General features: G+C 34.2%; 1 protein-coding gene across 1 annotated transcript; it reads right to left on the bottom strand.

Annotated features, from left to right (window-relative positions):
* Positions 1 to 7,771: 7,771 nt before the first annotated feature.
* On the bottom strand, positions 7,772 to 24,332 carry LOC132630742 (external alternative NAD(P)H-ubiquinone oxidoreductase B1, mitochondrial-like). The gene is made up of 10 exons (XM_060346319.1): positions 24,087 to 24,332; positions 21,997 to 22,276; positions 21,206 to 21,412; positions 20,270 to 20,520; positions 19,115 to 19,334; positions 18,553 to 18,657; positions 17,633 to 17,893; positions 10,200 to 10,321; positions 9,208 to 9,327; positions 7,772 to 8,143 (listed from the first exon to the last, which is right to left on the bottom strand). The coding sequence occupies exons 1-10, from the start codon at positions 24,164 to 24,166 to the stop codon at positions 8,056 to 8,058; spliced, it is 1,734 nt and encodes a 577-aa protein (XP_060202302.1). The 5' UTR covers positions 24,167 to 24,332; the 3' UTR covers positions 7,772 to 8,055.
* Between the last annotated feature and the right edge of the window lie 1,566 nt (positions 24,333 to 25,898).

The raw sequence follows: 25,898 nt of genomic DNA, 5'->3' as shown, positions 1-25,898 counted from the left end.
AATATTGAAATACCGAATACCATACTGAAGTATATAATTACATATACAATTCATATATCTTAATATTATAATACATACTGACAAATATATAAACTGGTATTATTAGAAAACTAATTGTTTAAACGTTAAAACTTTGACTATTCTAGCTTGATTTAAACGTTTTTTTTTTGTGTAATTGATTTAAGAAGGGGATTACTTGTACGTTTTTTGAATATTTTACATATGTAAGGTGTTTAGTACATAATAATTGAGACATTTCTTAAGTAACGGAAGTCATAATTCTCCATGACATGAGTATATGTAAGTCGAAGTTGGATAAATTATGGTAAGTTGGATAAATTATGGTACCCATATATCGTACCGTAAAATATCGAAATCAAACTTTAAAATACCGAATCATACCGAATTAATTTAGTACGATAATGGTATAGTATTTTTAGAAATCGAAAATTAAAATTATCGTATTGAAGTTTCGAATACCGTACCATACCGTGCTTCAACTGAGTTGTCTGAAAATGGGACAAGTCTGACACTTTGCAACAAAAAAAAAAACGCGTGAACTCTTTTTTGGTCCAAACTTTTTGGGATTTGAAATTTGGTTTATCCAAGTCTTCTTCTTTTCTCTTTTTAATCTTTTTTTTTTTTTTTTTCATAGGCTAGTTTTCTTTAATCAGATGGTTCCCAAATGGACGGTGTGTCTTAAGATTACATGTGACACATCTTAGAACTGCTACTTTTTTTTTAATAATATTTCCTCGTTTTAATTTATGTAAGATAATAGGTAGTCTCGTTTATCGTTTCATATTAGTAGTCGCATTATCGCGCTACAGTTTTTTGAGATTTGATTTCTGTTACTACATGTTATTTCTTATACTTTGATTATCTTATTTTATCTGTGGTAGTTATTGTCCATTTGCAAACTGCTTCATCAAGGCTTAGTTGCTTTCGTTATTTTCATTCTCATATCACTCTGAATTCCTTGACCTTATCTGACCTCTTTTTATGCTTTCTATTGAGCCGAGGGTCTTTCGGAAACAGTCATTCTACCTTGGTAGGAGTAAAATCTGCGTACACTCTACCCTCCCCAGACTCCACATTGTGGGATTTCACTGGGTTGTTGTTGTTGTTGTTGTTGTTTAATTTATGTTGTTGTTGTTGTTGTTTAATTTATGCAAGAATAATTTAACTTAATACATGTTTAAGAAATAAAAGAAGATTTTAAAATTTCATGATCTTAAACGAGTCACAATATTTGTCTGGCAGTAAATATTTGAAGCTTACAGTTTTATGGGTGGGTAGGTTACAACTTGGATCTTTTTTTGCGCCAAGAGTGCTAGTAGCTTTTCACGTCTGCTTATCTTTAGACCCCTAGGGTTACCTGCTTGTTTCTTTACATTCTGTTTATCTTATTATCTTGCTGCTTTTACTTTCTTTTATTACTGATGTCTTTTCATCTTTTCTTGAGCTGATGTTCTATCGAAATCAGTCTCTCTACCTTGTAAAGGTAGAGATAAGGTATGTGTACACTCTATCTTTCCTATACCCCACCTGATGGTACTATACTAGATATGTTGTTGTTAATGTTGTTACAGACTTAAATATGATATAGCATTAATTATGTAAAGACTTTGAAATTTTTTTAATACCTACCGCCAAAAATTACTATATATAATATGGGCCAATTAAATAATTTTTGTAGTCCTTAGTTGTATCTCAACTATTTAGTTGAGCGTTTTGCTAATCAAAAGAACTCTTCCAAATTTGCCCTTTTACTTGCTATCTATTGCAAGTTGTACCAAAATATGTTCCAAATAAATCAAGACACTTTCATACCTTTTTGGGAATTACATGGCCCCTAATTAGTTCAACTTTTTGCAAGTGAAGTATGTACCATAACTTTTTTTGTTTCATATATTTAGCCCTACTTTATTCCTTTATTACTTAGGTTGCCACTTTTAATTTGGTAACATAAATAAAATTGAGACTCTTTAAAATGCTTAAAAAGTTGCGGATGGACACCATATAATACTACTCCCTCTGTACCGATATATGTGATACACTTTCATTTTTATTCTATCCAAAAAAGAATGATACATTTTTTTTATGGGAGAATGACGTATATATACATAAGAATATAGGGTATATTTACAAAATCTGATGGTACTTTTCAGTTTACAAAACATAACAATAGATTTCTTACAAAACATATATAAATATTTTCGCTCAAGGCATAAAAGTTTCGCTCAAGATTTGTGTATGAAATGTGTATATCTCGCTCAAGGCTTAAAAATTTCGTGCAATATTTTATGTATGAAAATTGTATGAAATATATATATCTCGCTCAAGGATTAGAATTCTCATAATTTTCGTGTTTGAAAATTGTATAAAAATGGTATGAAATATGTATGTAAGTATATAAAATACAACAACATTGTATACAATTTTCATACACATTTAATACAATTTTAAATCTCGCTTCGAAATGCATATGAAATTTAATACAACTACAACAATATTGTATACAACTTTCATACACATTTAATACAAATTTAGTACAAATGTTTCTTCTTGTTAAATGTACAGAAAGAGAATTAACACTAAAAAGCTAATTTACATCTCCATTTCTCTGATTTGTTGAGCAGTGTGTCTCTGATTTACGGGTCGGAGAGAATAACATTTTAGTAGGGTTTGCGTTTGGATCCATAACCCAAAACACTCATAAATGTAAGAAAGATCCAAAACTCAATAAATTCAAACAAAAAACTCCTATATCAATTCAACTGAAACAGTAGATCTAATCTAGAATGGTAGCAAAAATGAAGAAAGCAAGGAGAGGATGGGACGTGAAGGAGGACAACAATGCCCTGTATATAAAAATGGACATGCCTGGGCTTCACAAGGAGTACGTGAAGGTATCAGTGATAAATATCACAGGAGAAGGCGAGAAAGAATCGGAAGACGAAGAGTATAGAAGCAGGTATTCAACTAGGCTGGAAATTCCTCAAAATTTGTATAAATTGGATGAGATTAAGGCAGAGGGAAGGGCTGAGCTTTTTAACTTTCCAGATCCGTTATGTTTTGTAATTATGTTGGTATGGTTTGTAAATAAGAAAAAAGTATCCTTATATTTTGTAATATAGAATCTTAAGTAGTATTATTAGGTCATTTTTCCTTTTTTTATTTGACAACAATTTAACTTGAAACTTTACCTTTTACGCTTAATGAGATGATCTATAACCACACAAATATCTTTGGCTTATTTTAGACCACAAGATTCAAAAGTCTTCCTTTATTTCTTAAACTTCGTACCCAATCAAACTATATCACATAAATTGGAACGGAGGGAATAATAACTTTGAAGACCTCATTTGGTATTGAGAGAGAAGTCTTTAAATGATATTTCCACTTTAAATTCTAAGATTATTAAATTTCTTTTGATCTTATCTCTTACTAATAGTATTTTTATTTTGAAAATATAAATTCAGGTATGATATTTTAACATAATTTTGTATGGTAGGAAAAAAAAATCAAAATCAATACTTTAGAAAAATAAAAGCGAGAACAAATAAAATTAGTAGATACGTCGTTGCATGGGGACATGATTTAATTATTTAAATTTAGTTGATCCTAACTTTGGTATGTTGTTGTTGTAGTTGATCCTAACTTGCTTGAGACTGATAACAGAGTTATAATATTATTATTGGCATAAAATTTACAAATTAATATTCCATTTAGACTTCAAGCAAAAAAGGGGAAAGATGTTATTTCCTCACATGCAGTTTTTGAAAGAGAAAAGAAAGTTTAAATTAAGAAAAGTAGCTTCGTATTTTAGGTATATATATGATTTAATTAGAATTAGGATGTACTAATATCAGTATGAAGTGTCAATTTGTTAGATTTTAAATTTTGTCTTATTTATAAGTAAATTCACTAATTCCTTAACAAAGAATATATGTAGAATGTATAATTTGATACCTTTTACTTGAATCGGGTAGTTCATAAAACATGAGTGTTATTAATCGTGCATATGTAAACCACAGGATTTTGCATTGAAGTATATTATGGTATCAAAACTTTTCAAGAATTATTATACTAAGATCTCTGAAAATAAAAGAAAAAAAACTTTTAAATTTTATTCAATTTGCTTAATTAAGCTAGGGGTAGAGGAGAATAAAAAAGAAAGGGATATAACTGTGCCTACTAAGTGGGCAGCTCCTTAATCCTATCTTTGCATTTATTTTTAATAACTTTTAAATTTTTAACAATTTATAACTTTTGAAGTTTAATTTTGTTATTTATCTTTTCTAACTCTTAAACCATTTTTAGTTTAGCTAAACATCGGCTTTTATGATATCATTTTTAGAAAATATAGCAAGAATCAGTGATGAAGAAATAAAAGGATCATTCTATATATAGAAATCTTAGCTGAAATATCGTATTACGTTCGTCGTAATTTAAGTATTTTAATTTCCTTTTTAGCATGTCCCAAAAAAAGTGCATCTTTCTATATTTAATAAGTTTTTCAATTTCAAAACTCTACATGTCAAGTTTAAGACCACAAGATTTACAGAACTCCACATTTCTTTAATTTAAGACTACAAAATTAGAAGTTTCATTTCCCAAGAAATTCTTAAATTTCTTCCGGAAACAGATTGTTTTTTAAACCCCATGCATAGTCAATTTAAGACAGTTAAATAGGAACAGAGGGAGTAGAAACTGGTCCACTACTCTTATAGTCAGTTTGAAATTATTTTAAATACATCCACCTATATTTGTTTACAATAGCATTTTTTTTTTTTTCTAATTTAAGCTATTGTAGAATTTTTGCTTGATTTTGGGTCTGGACTCAGAAAGGGCTTCTCAAAACTAGTGATCTATATACTTCAAAAAGCACTAGTCAAACAGTCACTTTCACAAACTGATTCAATTTTCTAATACCTACGGCCAACCTGTATCAACATTAGCTAATGTAGTTACTTGTAACAACAATATTCACGCTTGACAATAATCAAGGAATAAAAATTGAGTAATAAATGTAATATAATATGTTTAAATATACTAAATATTTAAATTTTAATTTTTTTAAAATAAATAAATTTAAGGACCTTTGAATTAGATGGATTTAAACTTGACTTGTACTTGAATTTAAGGACTTGAATTTTGATCTTAAACCTTTACGGGGTAGGTATAAGGTTTGCTTTTCGGGATCCCACCTGTGAAATTACACTAGGTATATTAATGTTGTTGTAAATGCTTGAATGCTTTTAGGTTATAGAGAAATTTGTGGCTTTTATCCTCGAATTTTCTATGATTTCTCATTGCGAATTCTGGTCCTGAGGACCCTTATTTATAGTAGTGGAAGAGAGGAATTGTGATGACAACAAACTCGCTTTAATTTGATGATCAAATAACCCTAAAAGGAAAATAAAGTATAAAAGAAAAACTGATATCTCCCTTAAATACAACAGGACAAAAATAGAGAAAAGGGCAGTTGAGAGAGCACAACAATTTCACTAAAAACAACCAAAGAAAGTGCTGATTTATCACTCTGTGGATATTTCTCCCATTTAATTCCCACTTAACAGAATTTGTTCACCAAAGAAGGATTCATCAAAACCAAACTAGAAAACAAATAGGTAAAAAAATAATCATAAGTTGGTAGATATTTTTAATAATTACTCCCACCAACTATTTATCAACCTCATTAACTTCTATCAACCTTTATTTATGTTCTAACTTTTACCAACCTTTATTTATGTTCTAACTTCTACCAAGTCATAGTTACATTACTATTCATGTTAAATTTTCTTTTTTATTGAACTAAAGTTTGATCAATCGATGTTGTATTTTTTAGAAAGGCCTTCTAGTAGCGTAATAATTTTGTTATGAATTATGACTTTATCATTTGGTAAGATTGTATAAGAATTGAGAAAGTTTGATAGTTTTCACAACTTATGGGATTTTTACGTCTATAAGAAAAAATATAACTTAAGAAATTCAAATTGCATGTCTAAACATGATTTCAAATCATATCCAAACGGCTCCTTAAAAACAGCCAAAGAAAGTGTTGATTTATCACTGTGGATATGTCTCCCATTTAATTCCCACTTAACAGAATTTGTTCACCGAAGAAGGATTCATCAAAACCAAACTAGAAAATAAATAGGTAAAAGAAAAATTAATTTCTAACTTCTATCAGGATAGCTAATTGGATGGGTTTAAGATTTAGTATTTGGTTGATATTTAGTATTGGTGATTTTTAATATAAATACACACACGCCTGGCATAGGCGGATCCAGGATTTGGAGGTTCCGGGTGCCGCATCATCCAAAATAGTAAACGGGTCGATTTGTTCAATTTTGGGCTACGGTTCGGATTATTATCCTTTTCGATTTATGTAGACAAATTAACCAAATATGCACATTTGTTTTTGGTTATGTTCTCTTTTAGATATTATGAGATGGAAGATACCTAAGGCCTTATTCTCTAAAAATTTGAGAAAGAAAAAGATTTTTCACTTTAAAAAACTGAACCTATATAAACCATCTAATACCTTTACCTCATGTATTCATACTCCATTGTCTATGCATGTTGTTGCACATATATAATTGAGAAAGAATCAAGCATTGTAACTTCAGCCCGGTCATTTTCACTTAACGTGAACGTCGGTGAAAGATAAAAAACCTTCAAATTTTAAAAACTCTAACATAATAATATTAATTATTTTTAAGAACTTAAACCTTTTTTAAAAAAAAATATATAATACTATTTAAGTATATTTTTATTAATATTTATGTGATGTTTTAAAATTTAATACTTATTAGCATGGAATACGCACACAACACGCATATCAAGATATTAATACTTAAAGAAAGAAAGAAGTAAAAAGAGTCAAGAATTAATTAGAGCAAAAAAGAGTCAATTTGGTTTAATAAAGAATACAAGTAAAAAATAGAATTTAAAAACAAAAGATAAAAAATAAAGATGAATAGAGCTGGGCGTGTACTTTCTAGCAAGCAAAATAACAAACCAAAACAAGTAGAGAAGAATTAATCAAAAGGATTAAACAATTGGAAAAGAAAAGAGCTGAAAAGTGTATTTCAGCAGCAAACCAAAAGAGGCGCATTGGGTTCGAACTCCCGTCGCCTGGCTGGAATACCATGCCCATTGCCAGTGGCACCTTTTGCTCTTTTGGTATTCCGGGTGGCAAGTATAAGACATATCCTATTTCTTATTCATAGATACATTTATATACAGAGTTTCAACCGAGGCATCTGGGTGCTGTGTCACCCCCACCCTTCTACGTAGATCCGCCCCTGACACCTGGTGTCGAAAATAGTGGATTCAAGTGGTGTATGCAAAAGCTTGTTACTATATACCAATGTTTACACTAACCTAAATATGTTAATTATGGTTGAAGTGAAAACATACATTTATTAATTATGATTAAATGATTAAAAAAATGCATGTCATGTGTTCATTAATTTGGTTTACGCACCAGGTGCGGTTAAGTTTTTACCATATCCCTTCAGAGAGGCGAACCAACCTTAAGGGGCTGGGTACTTGGGCACCTGAAATAATTTTTCCTTTCAGAGGGAAAGGAGAGCATCAGGAGTGGAGCCACCGTTATAGTTATGAGTTGAGCAAAACTCAATAGCTTTAGTTCAATCCCGTGTTTGTGTTAAAAAAATTATTTTAATATGTATAAATCATCTATTCAGAATCATGCATAAAAGCAGATAGCATGTTATGCTTGTGCTTTCGAACCATATTGGAGCCTCAAATCTTAGTCAATTGCTAATCAGTAAAACAAGTTTATACAATCAAATTTGCAATTGCTAATCAGAAAAATAAGTTTATATAATCAAATTTGTGAGATTCGTGGTACATATCTCCAGGAAGTGATGGGAAGAGATGCAGTGGTGTGTGATATGTACATTCTAAAACAACATAAACCGATGCCCAGCTTCAACTGCAACTGGATACAAGCATAAACATTAACAACCCAGCAAGCATATAAACAAAACAGTGCAGAACTAAATGGAGTCGAACTCATCAAATCCGGCTTGAATCTCTCCCAAAAATGTATCTTCTTACCCAATCACCGACCACTAAATACCTAGTGCGCCAGCTAACTTGCTTGCTGAAATGCAAATAAAATATACCAGATTTATACTCTTTGAATACAGAAGGAAAAAAGGTATACACTCCCTCTCCCTCTGTTCTATTCTATGTCTTAGTTTGATTGGGCAACAAAGTGTAAGAATGTAAAGAAGACTTTTGAATCTTATCGTCTTAAGCTAAAGGCATGTATAAAACATATCAAAAATACCCTTTAAATCTTGTGGTTTTATGACATGCCATTCTGAGTGTAATTAAGCTCCCGTTCGGCCATAGATTTTGGGATATTTTGAAGATTTGTTTTCAAATCTTTGTTTGGCCATCAAATTTTGACAGATTTTAAAGACAAATCTTCAAATCCCAAATTCTGGCTCAAACCTGTTTTTGGGCCAAGATCTATGTTTCGGCCTTTTCAAAACTTTTAAAAACTATATTCTATATATAAAAAAAAATCTATTTATGACCTAACTAATTCTATCTACCATGTTTCTCCATTAAAGTCATATCTACCATATTTCTACAATTAAAGCAGTCTCTTCTATAAAGTGAACGAGCTAAGCTAGTTACCACCGTTGTTTTTTTTTTTTCTTGAACGGATGGAACTTTGTACTGTAATTTGAATTGTAGTTGCTAGTAAATGTGTTATTAACAAATTGTTATTAAAATATCATGTCCTGCATAATTTGAGATTAGCAAGTATATATGTTTTGTATGGTCGGGCAATTTTGATAGTTTTTAGAACTTATGGGTATAAGTAATGTTTCATGTTTTTCAAAACAAAAAGTGAAATGCGTTTCAGAACTTGAAAAACTTAACCCAATTTTTTTGGAAATCTATGGCCAAACGCTAGCTAAGGGTAAAATGCAAATGTTGAAATTTAAAAACTCAATATAGTTTGAATAATGACATTAAAAGTTGAATTAATAGTTATCTTCAGTTTCAAATCTGTATAGATACTTCAATTATAGGTGGTAGTAAAACTTACTAAATATAGAAAGATGTATTCTTTTTAAAATAGACTAAAAAGGAAAGTAACTAACTTGATATCATATGCAAGTCAAACTCACAAAAGCTGTCAATTATTACCTAGCATACACAGAGTACCATAGCCACTGTGTGCTATGACCCATAGAAACCCAGTCCCCAGGAAGTTCTGCTGCTACTTGCTCACCACCCAAAGGAACAAATTGCCCTAAATGGCGATACCTGAAATGAAACAGGTCGTCAAGTCAAGGATAACTGAAAAGTAGGATCGATGCCTCGGTTGATATATATCATATATTCAATCATGGTAGCATAAGGAAATTTATTGTGAATGCGCACGTATCTATTTACCAATGGGAAGGAGGTCAAAAGCCAAGATCAGAGTGTCGATAAACTACATGTGCAGCTAATAAATAAAGAAGTTGCTGATAAGCACAATCTAAATAAGGGCGAAGCTAGAGTTCTAGCTACGCGTTGGGCAGAACTCAGTAGCTTTAGCTAAAACCCTTTAACTGTGCTAGGAAGTCCACTTAATATAAACAACAACAACAACAACAACAAGAAGTACTCAGTGTAATCTCATAAGTGAGGTCTAGGGAGGATAGGATGTACGCAGACCTTACTCCTACCGTTGTAGGGTGGAGAGGCTGTTTTGGATAGACCCTCGGCTCAAAAGAAAAATCCACTTAATATGTACACACAAAAAAAATTATCTACAAAACAGAAAGTTGCTTTTTCTAGAATTCAGAACCAATGAACTTAAAATTCTGAATCTGCCTCTATCTCGATGGTTCTCTACATTAAACACACAGCAGACAAAAGCAGAAATGTTAAAGGACTGGTGACCACATTTCTGTTCTCTGTATTAAAGACCGAGATGTTTGTTTAACAAAAAGAATGTATGTTGGAAGGAAGACCAATTTTAGAGAATGAAATTCTGTTCATGCTTCAGCTTCACCCCATAGAAGATGAGGCAAAATAGCAAAAGCCATGTATAGAAGTGGAAACAAGCAAACAGCAGTTAGTTTTCCCAATATGCTTTCATGCAACAAGGAATATAAGAAACGGAAAGGTTCAAAAACCGAAAACTATACCTGAACGGTAGAAATGCATGACGCCCAGAACCTTTAAAACGACGAGGACCTGCAGGATTACTATGGGATTGATCCCAGCGGTTAAAGCATCTAGCAAGATATGCACCTTGTTGAGCAGCAACCTAGCATGTGAAAAAATAAGAAATGGAACTAAGGCCTCGTTTGTCCATAGAAATTTTATCTTTATTCTCAAAAAAAAAAAAAAAAAAAAAAAAAAAAAAGAATCAAAACATTGTTTGTGTTAGAGAATGCATGTAGCCACTCTTATGTGTAATGTACATAGCATAACATATATTTAGGGATAGCATAGCAGATCTTTAGGGATTGATAGAATATATCTTTTGATTATTTCCTTAATTAGCATAGCTGTAGATGTATATGTACCTATCACATTGTGGAATAGAATACATCGAAATTACTGCGATACCTTGGTCAGTAACTTGGCATCAGAGCCAAGCATGTGTCTTTGTCGGAATTAGTTCACTGCCTCGCCGGAATTGGTTCACTGCCTCGCCAGATTTTTCGCTGAGGTGAGAAGTGGCAGTCACAGCCTACATAGGGAGAATCGTCTCCCTCCGATCTGTAGAAACCAAGAATCCGATGCCCGGATTCCAAGTACGTGAAGCTCTAGCGCCGGCGATAACTTTCCGGCAGGATTTCTCCAGCAGCGAGTGTGAGCATTTGATAGGTCCTATTTGGTCTGATTCTTTGGCTCCAACATCGCGAGATAGAATTCGGCGTATTTTCGTGTCTCCTTCATCATCAGATTACAGTAAACAACGGTAATCGCGTTCTACGTTTTGTTTGCCCTTGGTTCTGGCTCGGAATTATTTTTCTTTGACATTTTATGATACTGTTCCTTTGTCTCGTTACCTTGGTTTCTCCATAGCTACTTTTTTGGAATCAGATTTGAATTTCGACTCTTGGTTTCTTAGTCAATATTGTTTGGAATCTATTACTGTTGGGTGCTTTATAGTACCATTGTTAGGAGCTACTGTGCACAACACTTTGGTTAGTCTTTTCTGGTTTGTTGGTGGGGAACGATAGTTTGGTTAAGCTCTCTGTTAGAAATTTCTTTTTAGCTACTGTGGACTTGCTTGAAAATGACGAGTAACAAGGGCGGAGAAATGAAGACTTTGGCTAGTATTTCTACTGTTCATAGTCCGTCTTCCGATAAAATGATTTTGCTCTCGGCTTAGGAGTTTGTTAAGTTTTCTCAACATCAGAAATCACTGAAGGAATCCACTTCGGTTAATGCCTTTGCTGGATCAGATAAAACATGTCTTATCACCTCTTTAAATAAATGGGTGATTGACTCAGGTGCCACAAATCACATGACAGGTAATCCTAATATTTTTTATAGTTTTCAATCACACAAAGCACCTTTTCCGGTTACTGTAGCTGGTGGATCAACTTGTACTAGCGTTGGATTTGGGACTGTAAAAACAACTTTCTCTATTACCTTGTCATCTGTCTTAAATCTATCAAAGTTGGCGTTTAATTTGATTTATGTCAGTAAAGTTACCAGAGACCTTAATTGTTATATCTAATTCTATCCGGATTATTGTCTATTTCGTGATCTTACGACGAATCAAGTTATTGGTAAAGGACATGTATCTGGTGATCTCTACATCCTTGATGAATGAGAGCCTCGATCTATTGCTTGATCTAGTGTCGTGTCTTCATTTGAGGCACATTGTCGATTGGGAAATCCTTCTCTATCTTTGTTGAAGAAGCTTTGTCCTCAGTTTCAGAGTATTTCTTCATTGGATTGTGAGTCTTGTCGATTTGCAAAACATCACCGCATCTCGTTAAGTCCAAGGGTTAATAATCGGGTTGATTCAGCTTTTGAGTTAGTTCATTATGATGTATGGGGGCCATGTCCTGTTGTTTCCAAAACTGGGCACTAGTATTTTGTCACTTTTGTAGATGATTTCTGTTACACCCCGGAAAATTTTCGTTCGCGCACAGTGGATCGACTGGCAAAGGACAATTTCGAGTATCGAAGTAGCGATGTTTTAAAGATATTTAGGAGAAGAATTATAATGCCCCTTATGTTGGTAATTAGGATCCAAGTGAGTTTCAAGAAGTACCCACAAGCCAAATATAGGCACAAGCCATCAAAAAAGGGCGAGTTAAGGAAACACTTTCGGAGGATCTGGTTTGTAGGGACCAAAACTCCATTTTTAAGTCGAAATTTGGGAAAAACACCACAGTATAAAAGTTGTAGATAATTGAAATATCTTTCCAACCATAGGTGGTGGGCCCTTACAGCACATCGGGATCAAAAGTTATGGCCACTTTACGGCAGATAGTTCATCACGTTCTGGCATGACCTGCGACGACAACATGCGACTCGCATGTTCGACATGCGACTCGCATGTTCGACATGCGACTCGCACATAGTGTCGCATGTTGTGCCAGTGAGAGTTGATCAACTGGCATGACCTGCGACACAACATGCGACTCGCATGTTCGACATGCGACTCGCACATAGTGTCGTATGTTGTGCCAGTCCAGAATCTTCTGGACAATTATATATAGACCCAATTTCGTTTCTAACTCATTTTTTTTCCCACCATTTTAGTCCTAAAACCTCTGGAACCCTCTCCAAACTTTCATCCACAAGAAAAATCAAGGGAAACCAAGATTAACAACATCAAATCCATGAATCAAAGTGTATGAAACTCAAGTAAGGTTCATCTTCCTCAAGGAAATCCAAAGAGGGAAAGTAGGGTTTTGGTGCTAGAAGGGAAAACTCCACTCAAGGCTTGTCCAACCATCATCCAAGGTAAGTTTCATGACTATTACATGTTGTTTAAGATATTGTAAGGTTAAGGTACTCGACTTGTAGAGAAGCATAGCAAATGGGTCATTCAAGAGTGAATAGTGTCATGTTTGGTTAGTAGTTGAATTGAATCATGGATTATAGGGTGTTGTGAGTATGAATAGGTTATAAATGACTTGTAAACCCTGAGATAAATGTGAAACGTGGGAAAATACGATATCGAACCTATAACCATAAATGTGATGAAATTGGAGAGAAATGGTGGATTTTGCTAAATGCACATAGATGATGATTGTTGATTGTGATATTGTGAGTAGCATTGGGAATGTTGGGAGTTGATATAGAACATGGGAAAAGTAGTATAAACAAAGGAAGTGCTGCCCAATTTTTCCTAGAAATAACGACGCGTTCTCATAGTTATTTAGCTAATGTACCTCGCATTCTTTAATGAAGGTGACGACGTAACATCGGAGGTGAACGAGAGACCGATAGCTTAGCTAAAAGACAAAGGTATGTGAGGCTAGTCCTTCCTTCTAATGGCATGAATCTCTTAGCTTGAATTCTTATTCCTTTCATGAGCTCTCACCTTCTAAGAAGTTAGAGGCTTATGCCTATGAATGCCTATGTGAGTTAAGCTATTCGATGTGAGGATGTTATTCCTTGCCTACACTCACCTTATGTACTAGTCCTTTCAAGGTGAGGCAGAATGTCCATAATGGCTCCATAACGTAACCGGGGGATCACGACCTTACGTCACCCCGATATGGTAAAGTTTATCATGAGTCTTATATACGCATTAGGATGAGATAAGTAATTTATGATGAGCATATTATTATGAGTATTTTGCATTGAGCATGTCATGAGCATTTTACACCGTGCCTAGTTGGCCGGGCAGTCACCGCTAAGGCGGGCAGCTATACGGAGACACCATGACCTTCGGGCATGGGCAGACACCACTAGTGGGCGGCATGAGATGGTACCCCGGACGCGGGAGGCCTGGACGCGGGCTAATGTTATTGATTATCACACCGTTCCGATATGGACGGGCAGCTTGCATATTATGCATAGATGAGATTATGATGAGTATGAGTAAGACAACATGCAATACTTCTTTTATGATTGCTATTCAGATTCAGATGTTTCATATTGATGTTCACATTATATTATCACTGTCTTTCTTCATTGTTTATGCCTCTCATACTCAGTACAATGTTCGTACTGACGTCCTTTTTCTTTGGACGCTGTGTTCATGCCCACAGGTAGGCAGGGAGGAGACCTTGCTCCAGATTCCTAGAGTTTCCAGCCGATTAAAAGCCCTCCATTGCTCCGGAGGTGCCTATGACAATCTTTTGTGTACAATTGTATATGTGTCAGTTCATAGAGGCTCGTAGATACTCGATGTGGGTTGTATGGTCTCATGGAAGGGTCATTTTGTATGTATGAACGTATATGTATTATTTTGCTAGCCTATAGGGCTCAAGTATATACAATGCTTTTGTTTCCAAATGAAAATGGTTTTCTTATAAATTAACTATGAAGTGGATAATAGATTGATAAATAGGCTAAGGAGTAGTAAAACGAGTGGTGCTCGGTGGTTAGCACGGGTACCCGTCGCGGCCCCTAGCCGGGTCGTGACAATTTCTCTCGAATGACTTGGATTTATTTGATGAAGAGTCGTTCTGAAGTATTTACTCATTTTTGTGCCTTCTATGCTTCAATCAAAACTCAATTCAATGCTTCCGTGCGTATTTTGAGGAGTGATAATGCTAAAGAATACATGTCGGAATTGTTTCAGTCCTACATGAGACAACACGGTATTCTCCACCAATCTTCATGTGTTGATACGCCCTCTCAAAATGGAGTTGCTGAGAGGAAGAACAAGCATCTACTAGAGACAACTCGGGCACTTTTGTTCCAAATGAAGGTCCCTAAACAGTTTTGGGCTGATGCTGTCTCTACAACATGTTTTCTGATTAACCGCATGCCATCTACTGTCCTTACTGGTAATATGCCTTGCAGTGTTCTTTTTCCAAACAAGTCACTATTTTCGGTGAATATAAGGTGTTTGGAAGCACATGTTATGTACTGTTTGTTACCAAGTTGGACCCCAAGGCATTGAAGTGTATTTTCTTGGGCTATTCTCGCCTTCAAAAGGGGTATCGGTGTTATTCTACTGAACGTGGAAAAATACTTGGTTTCAGCTGATGTGGTATTTTCAGAGACTACCCCATTTTTTATGCACCTCTCATCTCTACGAATCAGGGGCAGGAAAATGAGTGGTTAGTCTATCAGGTTACACGTGCTTTAACAGAACAATCAAATGATGTTGTTCCTCCGATTCCTAGTTCTCCAGTTGAGCATCAATCAATTATTGTGCCTTCAGCTCCTTATCTATCTGCGCCAGCAAGACCACCAATTGTTCAAGTTTACTTAAGGAGGCAAGAGACAATTGATACATGTCCTGCACCAGTTCCTCCTTCATCAGATCTTCCTCAGCCTGATCCTCCCAAAATCTTGACCTTCCTATTGCTCACGGACTTGCAAATCCACATATCCAATTGCTAATTTTGTTTCCTATGATCGCTTATCCTCTACGTCTAGATCTTTAGTTGCTTCTCTAGACTACATCATTGTACCCAAAACAGTGAAGGAGGCTCTGAGTCATCCTGGATGGACTAATGCAATGCTGGATGAAATACATGCCTTAGAGGAAAATATTCACACATTGGATTTAGTGGATTCACCTAGTGGAAAGAAAGCAGTGGGATGCAAGTGGGTCTTTGTGGTCAAAGTAAATCTAGATGGTTCTGTGGTGAGACTTAAAGCCAGACTTGTGGCAAAAGGGTATGCTCAGACTCATAGAGTAAATTATTCAGACACCTTCTCCCCGGTTTCCAAACTCACTTCTGCCGCTTCTTCATTTCTCTAGCTGCTTCGGAGAATTGGCCTTTGTATCAGTTGGATATTAAGAATGCATTTCTACATGGTCATCTCCGCGAGGAGGTGTACATGGAGCAACCACATGGTTTTGTTACTCAGGGGGGGTATAGAAAGGTCTGTCATTTGAAGAAGTCCTTGTATGTCTTGAAGCAGAGTCCTCGGGCTTGGTTTGGAAAATTTAGTGAGGTATTCAAGAGTTTAGACTGAAAAAGAGCAATATGACCATTCAATCTTCTACAGGCAATCAAGAATTGGAATTATTCTCCTTGTTGTATATGTTGATGATATCATCATTCAGGAAGTGACTATGCAGGAATCTCTTCTCTTAAGTCTTTCTTGCATATTAAGTTTCACACGAAAGACTTAGGACAACTGAAGTGCTTCTTAGGAGTGGAAGTAGCTAGAAGCAAGAAGGGGATTTTTTTTATCTCAGAGAAAGTATATTCTTGACCTAATGGAAGAAACTGGAAAGTTGGCTGCCAAGCCTGGCAGTACTCCAATGGTTCCTAATTTGCATCTTATGAAAGATGATGGCGATCCTTTTGATGATCCAGAAAGACACGAGGTTAGTTGGAAAATTAAATTATCTCACTGTAACTCGTCCAGATATTTCTTTTGCAGTAAGTGTGGTTAGTCAGTTCATGTCGGCGCCCACAGTTAGATATTGGACAGCTTTGGGGCAGATCATATGTTACTTAAAAAGAGCTCCTGGAATTGGCATATTATATAGCAATCATGGGCATTCTAGCATTGAGTGTTTTGCAGATGCGGACTGGGCTAGATCCAAGATAAATAGAAGATCTACCATTGGTTATTGTGTCTTTGTAGGAGGGAACCTGGTAGCATGGCGGAGTAAGAAACAAAATGTTGTATCCTGCTGTAGTGCAAAATCTGAATACAGAGTTATGTCACAATCTACGTGTGAGATTATGTTGATACATCATCTGTTAATTGACATTGGATTGAAGCATACTATCCCAGAAAACTTTGGTGTGATAATCAAGCTGCTCTTCATATCGCCTCAAATCTAGTTTATCATGAAAGAACTAAACATATTGAGGTTGACTGTCATTTTATTCGGGAGAAGATTGAGGAGAACTTGATTTCCACTGAATACGTGAAGACAGGAGGGCAACTAGCTAATTTGTTCACAAAGGCGTTGAATGGAACTCGAGTTGATTATCTTTGTGACAAGCTGGGCATGATCAATATCTATGCTCCAGCTTGAGGGGGAGTGTTAGAAAATGCATGTAGCCACTCTTATGTGTAATGTACATAGCATAACATATATTTAGGGATAGCATGACATATCTTTAGGGATTGATAGAATATCTCTTTTGATTATTTCCTTAATTAGCATAGTTGTAGATTATGTACCTATCACATTGTGGAATAGAATACATCGAAATTACTGCAATACCTTGTTCAGTAACTGTTTGGTTATACGCTGGACCGATTGTTTGGTTTGTTTATTAAGAAAATTTTGTCAAGTGAAAAAAAAACCTTTTTTCCAAGTGAAATGCATGTCCAAACACAACTTCAACTTCCAAAAACCATTTTTCCACTTTAACTTCAAAACTCTTTTTTCCACGTTTCAACCAAATATATGTCCAAACGCCTGCTGAAGCAAAACGTGGAGTAAAACGAGTGATGGGGTGGAGGGGGAGAGGGATGGGGGATGAAAGCCGAACTATGGAAGAAGTACCTGAGCAGTGGCAGGTAGACTTTTCATCTGTGAATCTACCTGAGAAAGGGCCAGCTTAAAACCTTCAATATCTACCTCTCTTTCATTTCCATCTGAATCCCGGAATAAGTCTGTGGCCTCTAACAAATGTTTGCTCTTCAAATACAAGTCCACTTGAGGATAACGGATAATTATGTCATCAAGAACATCTCGAAATTCCTCGATGGTTAATGTTCCAGAATCATCCTTATCCGCAGCTTTGAAAATGGCTGAAATATCTTCCTAGAACACATAGTTTCACAAAATGAAAATTTAGTAGGGAAGATATAAAGGCAATAAAACATAGCATCTTGCAAAAGTAACTAAGGAAAAAATAAGGGATATAATCATCGTCATGGAACATATGTTTCATTCTTCTGTTGTTTCTTTTTCATTCATCTTAATGATATTGTTAACATGCCAAATATTCTAACCATGATCAAAAAGTTAGAAGTAATTAACTTCAAAGATAGTAATTGTGGGCCTCTTTTTATGAAATCAATTTCATCGAAGAATTGGTTCATCTAACGTTTAAAAGGCATAGGGGACTAAAAACTAAGGAGATAATTCTTACTCGTGGTTCTTGATGGCTATGATCATGATATACTTCTCTAAGGTTATTGGGGGTAGTAAACTTAATTGAAATTTAGAAGTGCAGTTTCTAGAGAGAATATCCTGAGATCCAATTCCTTTTTGAAAGAATGATGAAATGAAACACTCAAGCTCATAAAATCATTTTTGCAACATTTGAGCCATTTTATACATGGCACAACAAACTACAACTATTATCCATATGGACCCTAAAGCATGGACTGTAACTGTCAATATCTGGAAAAGATATACTACAGATCAAAAATTGATGAAATATTTCAGTATGGTTTTTTGAACTAAGGCTTCTTTACCATTACTTTACGTTGATCTACAGATGCACAATCACCAAGTGCGTACACGTTACTACAGCCCTTTACTCGTAACCATTCATCAGTTGCTAGGATACGTCTTTTTTCCTGCAAAAGGGGAAATGAGAAAGTTAAATGGTCATTACTTATTTTACTTGCCGTGCTTGCCAGTTAGAAACTTTTAATTCTCAGAATATAACAGGCAAAAAGTAATAGCTTATTTGGACAAGCTCCTCCAAGGCCAAATTTATTTATTTTTTCAAAGTTGAGGTGTCCGGCCCAGCTTTTAGGAGAAGAAAAAGTGTTTTTGAGTAGAAGCAAAAGTTATTTTTGAGTAGCTGAAAGAAGTAGCTTCTCCCAAAAGAACTTTTTTGAAAATACACTTAGAAGCACTTTTTAGAAGCTTGGTCAAACACTAATTGCCGCTCAAAAATACTTTTCAGATTGATTAGTCAAACAAAAACTACTTCTCACCAAAAGTATTTTTTTGAAAAGAACTTTTCAGAATAAGCTGATTTTAAAAGTTTTGTCAAACATGTTATAACACAAAAGGTATGCAAGGTACCTGGCCAACTTGTTCCATAAAATCCTTCACAAATGGACGAGTACTAACTCCAGTTGACCATACAACCATCCCGTAGGGTTTTTCAACGTGTTCTCCTGTAGATTTTACTTTCACTTTGATGAAACGTTCAGAGACATTATTGACCCGGCAACCTGTCAAGACCTCAATTCCATCTCTTTGAAACTTCTGTTCAGCAAACGAGCTTATTCTTTTATCGAATCTGCAGAGACATAAAATTGCGATTTCAGAGTTGTTGATTCAAAAATGCTGAAATGTCTCTCAAACTGAGTGGAAATTATGATCTGAAATATATTCCATTATCCAAACCAGTTGATATGACAACCAAGGCACCTACCGATGTGTCTGGCAAAGCAGAATCATATGAGAATGTGAACAACTTCAACAAGATCTAACAAATCCAAGAAGGAAGTGATGAATTTTCAAGTGATTTGGGATAGGTTTGAAGAAGAAGACAAGGATAAAATGTATTAAGTTACTATGCCAGCGTTCCTTTTTAGTTCATACATTTGTAAAAAGCAAGTTTGAGGTTGATAACTTTCTTCTTGATTTTTATATTTTTCCATTACTTAAGCATCCTTCTTTGTAATATCATCACAGGGTCTAATATAAAATCTGTGATAATCATAGAATATCTAGTTCTCTCTAGCTCTTATTATTTGCACTTTTGTTAATTAGTAGAGGGTCGTTACCTTATTCAAATTAGTAAGGTAAGGTCTAGCCCCTCTTGTTTATACTTCTCCCTTTTGACGATTAGTTTTTATTATTAATAAAAGGTCGCTAGACACACTGTCTAAGGGAGTAAATTTGATATAAATAAAAATAAAAAAGTTAATTGATATAAATAAAAATAAAAAAGTTAACATGACAACCCTCTAGAACAATAACGTTTATGAGTTTTGCAACTCCACGAATGAAAAGCCACATGTGTGTCTAGTTGTCGCAAGCAAGAAATGTACTTTATTTCGAAGTGTATATGAAGTATGATAAAGGTATGCCCACAATAAGGGATCGTGTGAACTCGGCTCTCTTTTATCTTCCTTGCTCTCAAATTTTCCAACATCACATTGACACCAAAAAGGATGTAGAATGCATTATAAGCAGTGGTAAAGTCAATCTAGGAAGGGTGCATCTTACGTATTCAGGATATGATCTCCGGACTGGATAAGTGTTATCTTCACAAAATCCTTAACGGAAGGATATATTTTTACTAAGTCCTCATGAACATAGTCATGTAGTTCAGCGGCAAATGCCACTCCAGTTGGACCCCCTCCAACCATAACAAAATGGAGGTTGGTCCTTCGCTCTTCTTCACTTATGCCGGGAATAACAGCTTTCTCAAAACAATCTATTATTGTCCTGCGTATCCTTTGAGCATCTTCCACTTCCTGTGCGAGACACGATTCATTTATTTTCACATAAACAAAAATTTAGCACCTCGAGAAAAATATGAGATGTCACAATCAGATCAGGTTCAGAATGCATAAAAACGCCTCCCTTGCAGAGGCAGAAATATCATGCATCCCTGACTAATAGCCTGTTTGGCCAAGTTTCTGGTAAGCCAAAAGGGCTTATTTCAAAGATTTGAGGTGTTTGACCAAGCTTTTAGGAAAGAGATACGTCATCCGTCTCAATTTATGTGACACTCTTTTCTTTTTAGTCAGTCCCAAAAAGAATGACACCACTATATATTTAATAACAATTTAACTCTAATCTTTCCACTTTTCCCTTAATGAGATGATTTATAGCTATACAAGTAACTATTGTATAGGGTACCACAAGTTTCTAAAGTCTTCTTTTTATACTTAAACTTCGTGTCTAATCAAACACCTTCACATAAATTGGGACGAAGGGAGCAAGTATTTTTGAATAGTAGCAGAAGCTGAAAAAGATAGCTCTTTCTCATAAACGTTTTTGGAACCTTGGTTTTTCAAACTAATTAGCCAAATACAAACTGCTAATCTCCATAAGTACATTGCCAAGAAGCATTTTTGACAAAAAAACAATTTCCATAATAAGCAGATTTTGGGAGCTTCACCAAACAGGCTATAAGGCAATGGAAGAGAATCCTACCTTCAAAATGTGGCAATGTTCTATAACACCTGGAGTGTTAAAAGTATTTGCTTGAGCTCCTACTGCTATGACCAAATAGTCATATTGTAGGGAGAAATCATTATGTCCCGCCAAATTATCATTGATGCCAGAACGGCAAAATACTTTGTTGTTTTCTAAATCAATCTTTAGACATTCTGCTTCCCAAAAATGAATTTTTCCACTTCTCTGCCAGACCAAATAACAAAAATTAAGCAGGAAGAGGCAGAAGATTCATCAAAGGAAAATAAACAATTAAAAGAAACAAGCCAAATCTTGGATAAACTTAGCATATGCTAAATGTTAAATGCTTCATACCAAGTTAGAACAAACAAAAACAGAACAATAAAAAACCTAGCAAAAGAGGAAGCATTGAGGGTGCAAAAGAATCTTTCTAAGCAGCAGTACAGAAAGCTATAATCAGTAATACCAAATCGTGTGAGTACAACATAAAATTATAAGGGATAATTACATTTTTGGACCGCTCAAAAGGATATTAGCCAGAAAATGTATAGGTTTTGTATATTAAGTATAAATATAATATACACTACTGTATACACAGAATATACAAAAATATAAATACAATATACATAATTTGTGTATAGGTTTTGTATATTTTGGCTAGCGTCCGTAATTAATTTCAGACGACAAGCCTGAAATAGAAAACTCCCTTATTATAAATTATATGAAAACAAAAACCGGAGATACAGATTGGCTCCAAGTTGATTTTTGTTGGTTACCCAAAATAAGTTCCTTATCAAAGCTTGTCTTACCTTCTTTATTATGTTCCGAACGGGCTCTACGATGCTTCGTGGCTCAACTGTTCCACATGTTATACTAGGTAATAGTGGTGTAAATGCAAAATAATTTCGCGGTGAAACCACTTTAACATCATAAGAAGAAATATCAAGATCTTTTAGGAAACTGGTACCAGCCCATCCTGTTCCAAGCACCACTATTCTCTTCTTCTTTTCTGGTTCTGATTGATTCTTTTCAACAACTTGTTTTCCACTCTCGACGTTCGATTCTGCATATACCAATAGACCTCCAGTACTGTAACAAGCAGCAGAAAAGTACTAAGTAACAAAATCCTCGATCAACTATGGGAGGAAAAAAAATCACTCTTTAACGGAACCACAACATTTCATTCATCAAGCATCAACGCTTCAACTGAGTCCTGCCCTAGATTACTCCCTCCAATCCAAAAAAGAATGACACTTTTCTGTATTTAGTAACAATTTAACTTCAAACTTCCTATTTTACCCTTAACGAGATGATTCATAGACACACAAATATCTATAGCTTATTTTAGACCACAAGTTTAAAAAATTATCCTTTTTTCTTAAACTCCGTGCCCAGTAAAAGTATAATTTAGAAGGCCAGAACAGCTTATAAGAACTTGTCCCTATCGTGATATCGACAAACGTATCTCCCTCATACAACTTAAGAGGCATATATCTAGAACTACAAGACAAATGATAAAGTAAGAACTCATGATCTCTTCTTTTTTGATGAAGAGCTCATAATCTCTTCTTAGTCAATAGATAGAAGTGTTAAAAGTCAAACTAGTCAACCTCTAACTTCTTAAAAGAAATAGTTATTGGTCATGATTTGTACAAGCATGGCTCGTTAAAAACTATATTCCCCACTTTTGGAATCCATAGGACAAAATTTGTCTTCGTAGAGCATCCGATTTACTCGAGCTATACTCCACAAAAATCAAAAAGACTGATCTCCAAGAGTTTACATTATTATATACAACTTCACACTATTTAGACCAGCAGTTGGAGTCTAAACAACAGATCACTTGAACACATTCAACTATTGGTTGTAATGTAATCATTTGTTCCACTTCTTTTATTGGTCAAATTGGATAAATCAGAATGAGATTTCAACCTCTAGGTAAATAACTTAACTTTCAACCAAGTGCACTGCTAACCCTTTTGTAGCATGGGTTCCAAAAAGTAATACTAGATATATTTTAAAAATTATACATACAATATACCGAGTTTGATCGGGTGACCATGGGTTCACGTTTTTACGCCTAAAACACCCCTGCTGAGAATGGACCAACTATTAAATCTTTGGGGGAAAGTTTCTTTTACCTAGTAATCTATTATTGACAACTTCGTCCCAGCTTTTTTCGCTGTTAAATCCTACAGAACAATATTCTAGATTCAAGACTTGTCTCGAACAAGAGAGAGAATCAAGCAAACAAGAGAGAGAATCAAGCATACAATCTTTTTATATAGATACTCTAAATACGCTCCCTATGATAACTGAATTCATAAATTATACACACTACAAGTAACGTCTACCGACTGAATACAACAACAACAATAACATACCCGGTGAAATCCCACAAAGTGAGGTCTGGGGAGGGTAAAATGTACGCAGACCTTACCTCTACCAAGGTAGAGAGACTGTTTTGGGTAGACACTCGGCATAGGAACAAGCAATTCAAAGCCAGAAGAAAAAGGAATAACGAACAAACCATGAAAACAGAGTAATACAATAGTCAAAGTAGAAGAAATAACAAATAGTAACTCACCGTGATCACCCAAATTCTCATTATGTTTTTAAAAGATGACTCCCATCCAAAAGAAAAATTGTCAAAACTCTAACCATCCCTAGTTATTTGTCTAATTTATATACTTAACCTGAAGGCAACAGGATCTAAGAGTAAACTCTAGAGGGTCATCCAACTTGTATGACAAACTTCAAAGCAACACAAAATCAAGAACCTCAAAAGGAAAAAAAGAATGAAACATGGAAGTCAAATAAAGAGAACAACATTGGTAGTATTACACAAAAAACAAAAAACAAAAAAAAAATCACAAAATTTGGAAAGAAAATGAATAACCTGACAGAAGAGAGAACAAGAAGTCTTGAATAAGAAGAATGGCTATGAAAAGCTTTGCAAAAATATGTGAAGCCCCGCATCTTCTTTCTTTTTTTCCACTTATCAAAATTGTTCAAAGATTGGAACTTGCCAATGTTTCTTTTCAAATCTTGATTGATTTAAACTACGGAGGAAATGGTATTTAATGAAACAAACAAGCAAAGGAGTGTAAAGTGATGAGTTGTCTAGAAGTACAGTCTCTGACAATATTATACTCCCGTCAGTTAATTTGTCAGTACATACTGAGTTTAAAAAATAAAATAACATTTTTAAATGTGTGTCCATTAAATATTGTGCTCTAAAATTTATCAAAATTACTAAATAGAAAAAGAGACATATTTTTTACGATAGGAAGAGACACATTTTTTATAATAGATAAAAAAAATTAAAAAAATAAGACAGTTAAATTGAAACGGTGAGAGTATACAATAAACGTGTCAACTTTTTTTTGGTCCAAACATTGGGATTTGAAAATTAGTTTATCCCAGTCTTCTTTTTCTAATCCTTTTTTTAATTATTTTCCGTTGTCTTCTTTTCTAAATCAAATGTCCCCAAATGGAGGGTTTATCTTAAGTTTACATGTGACACGTCTTAGAAGTGCTAATTTTTAATATTAGTGAGTAAGCCCGCGGTAATAAAAATATCCTCATTAAATTTTTTAAATAATTCTTTTATCATAATGAAATATTACAATTATATATTTTAAATTTTAAATATTTGAAATACCTTATTATTTGTCAAATTCAAAAAAGTTAGATTAGATGCATGCGTTTCTCTGAAGTAACTTCTTGTATAAATAAAATCTGAGTGAAGATAAATTATTTTCTTTAAAAAGTATGTAAAGGAAGAAACGAATTTGAAGAAAAGCTGACGTATAGTCAAGTTTTCGTACTTTTATCATTCGTTGCTTAAAATCTTAAAAGAGCCAAAAAAAACAAAAAGATACAAATGGAATAAAGAACAAAACTGGATCTCCCATCTATTACCCTAAATCTTCTAAATCAAGAACTTTTTATTTTCCCTTCTTTTTGTCTCTATATTTTGAGTATTTTTTTGTTTTTATTTTTTCTTTTTTCCTAGAATTTCCCATTTATTTTTCTAAAAAAGATTTATGTATTCCACTTTTTATTTATTTATTATTTATTTTGACTCTTCTTTACCTTTTAGAACCTGTCAATCTTTTCGATATAAAATAATTTCCCCCCCTCAAAATCATCAAATTATACTAAATTGCGGAAATCTTAAAAATAATACATTCCTTACTTTTGGAAGTTTCTCCTATAAATCCAATATAAAACTTCATGAAAAAAGAATTACTTGGAAGAGATTATTCATATGAAGAACGGGATCCAACACCTTCAATCTATTGGAGAAATAAAATACTACAAACGGAGATAAATGAATCAATAGATTTGGCAGGAGTACATTTGTGAACAATATGTTTACATTTAAGTCCTTATATAAGTTAAATCCAAAGTTTATATAGCGTGCATTAATTTTACAATGGTTTGAATTGCTTATTTTTCACATCAATTTCTTACTTTCCTACTTCTTCCTGATCCACTTCGCTATCTTCGTCACTATTTTTACTTTCTTATTTTATTCTATTCATCAACCTAAATAAATTTTTGAATGACATGTATAAATCTAAGTCCTTGTATAAGATTAAAATAAAAGTCATATACGTGCATTTTTTATGTTGGTTTGAATTGGTTATTTATCACATCAGTTTTTTCTTTCCTACTTCTTCCTCCTCTTCGCTACCTTCGCCGC

Source organism: Lycium barbarum, chromosome 1, assembly GCF_019175385.1.
Source record: "Lycium barbarum isolate Lr01 chromosome 1, ASM1917538v2, whole genome shotgun sequence".
Classification (NCBI taxonomy): Eukaryota; Viridiplantae; Streptophyta; class Magnoliopsida; order Solanales; family Solanaceae; genus Lycium; species Lycium barbarum.
Note: the sequence above shows the minus strand (reverse complement) of the source record. Positions and strands in the feature narration are given on the sequence as shown.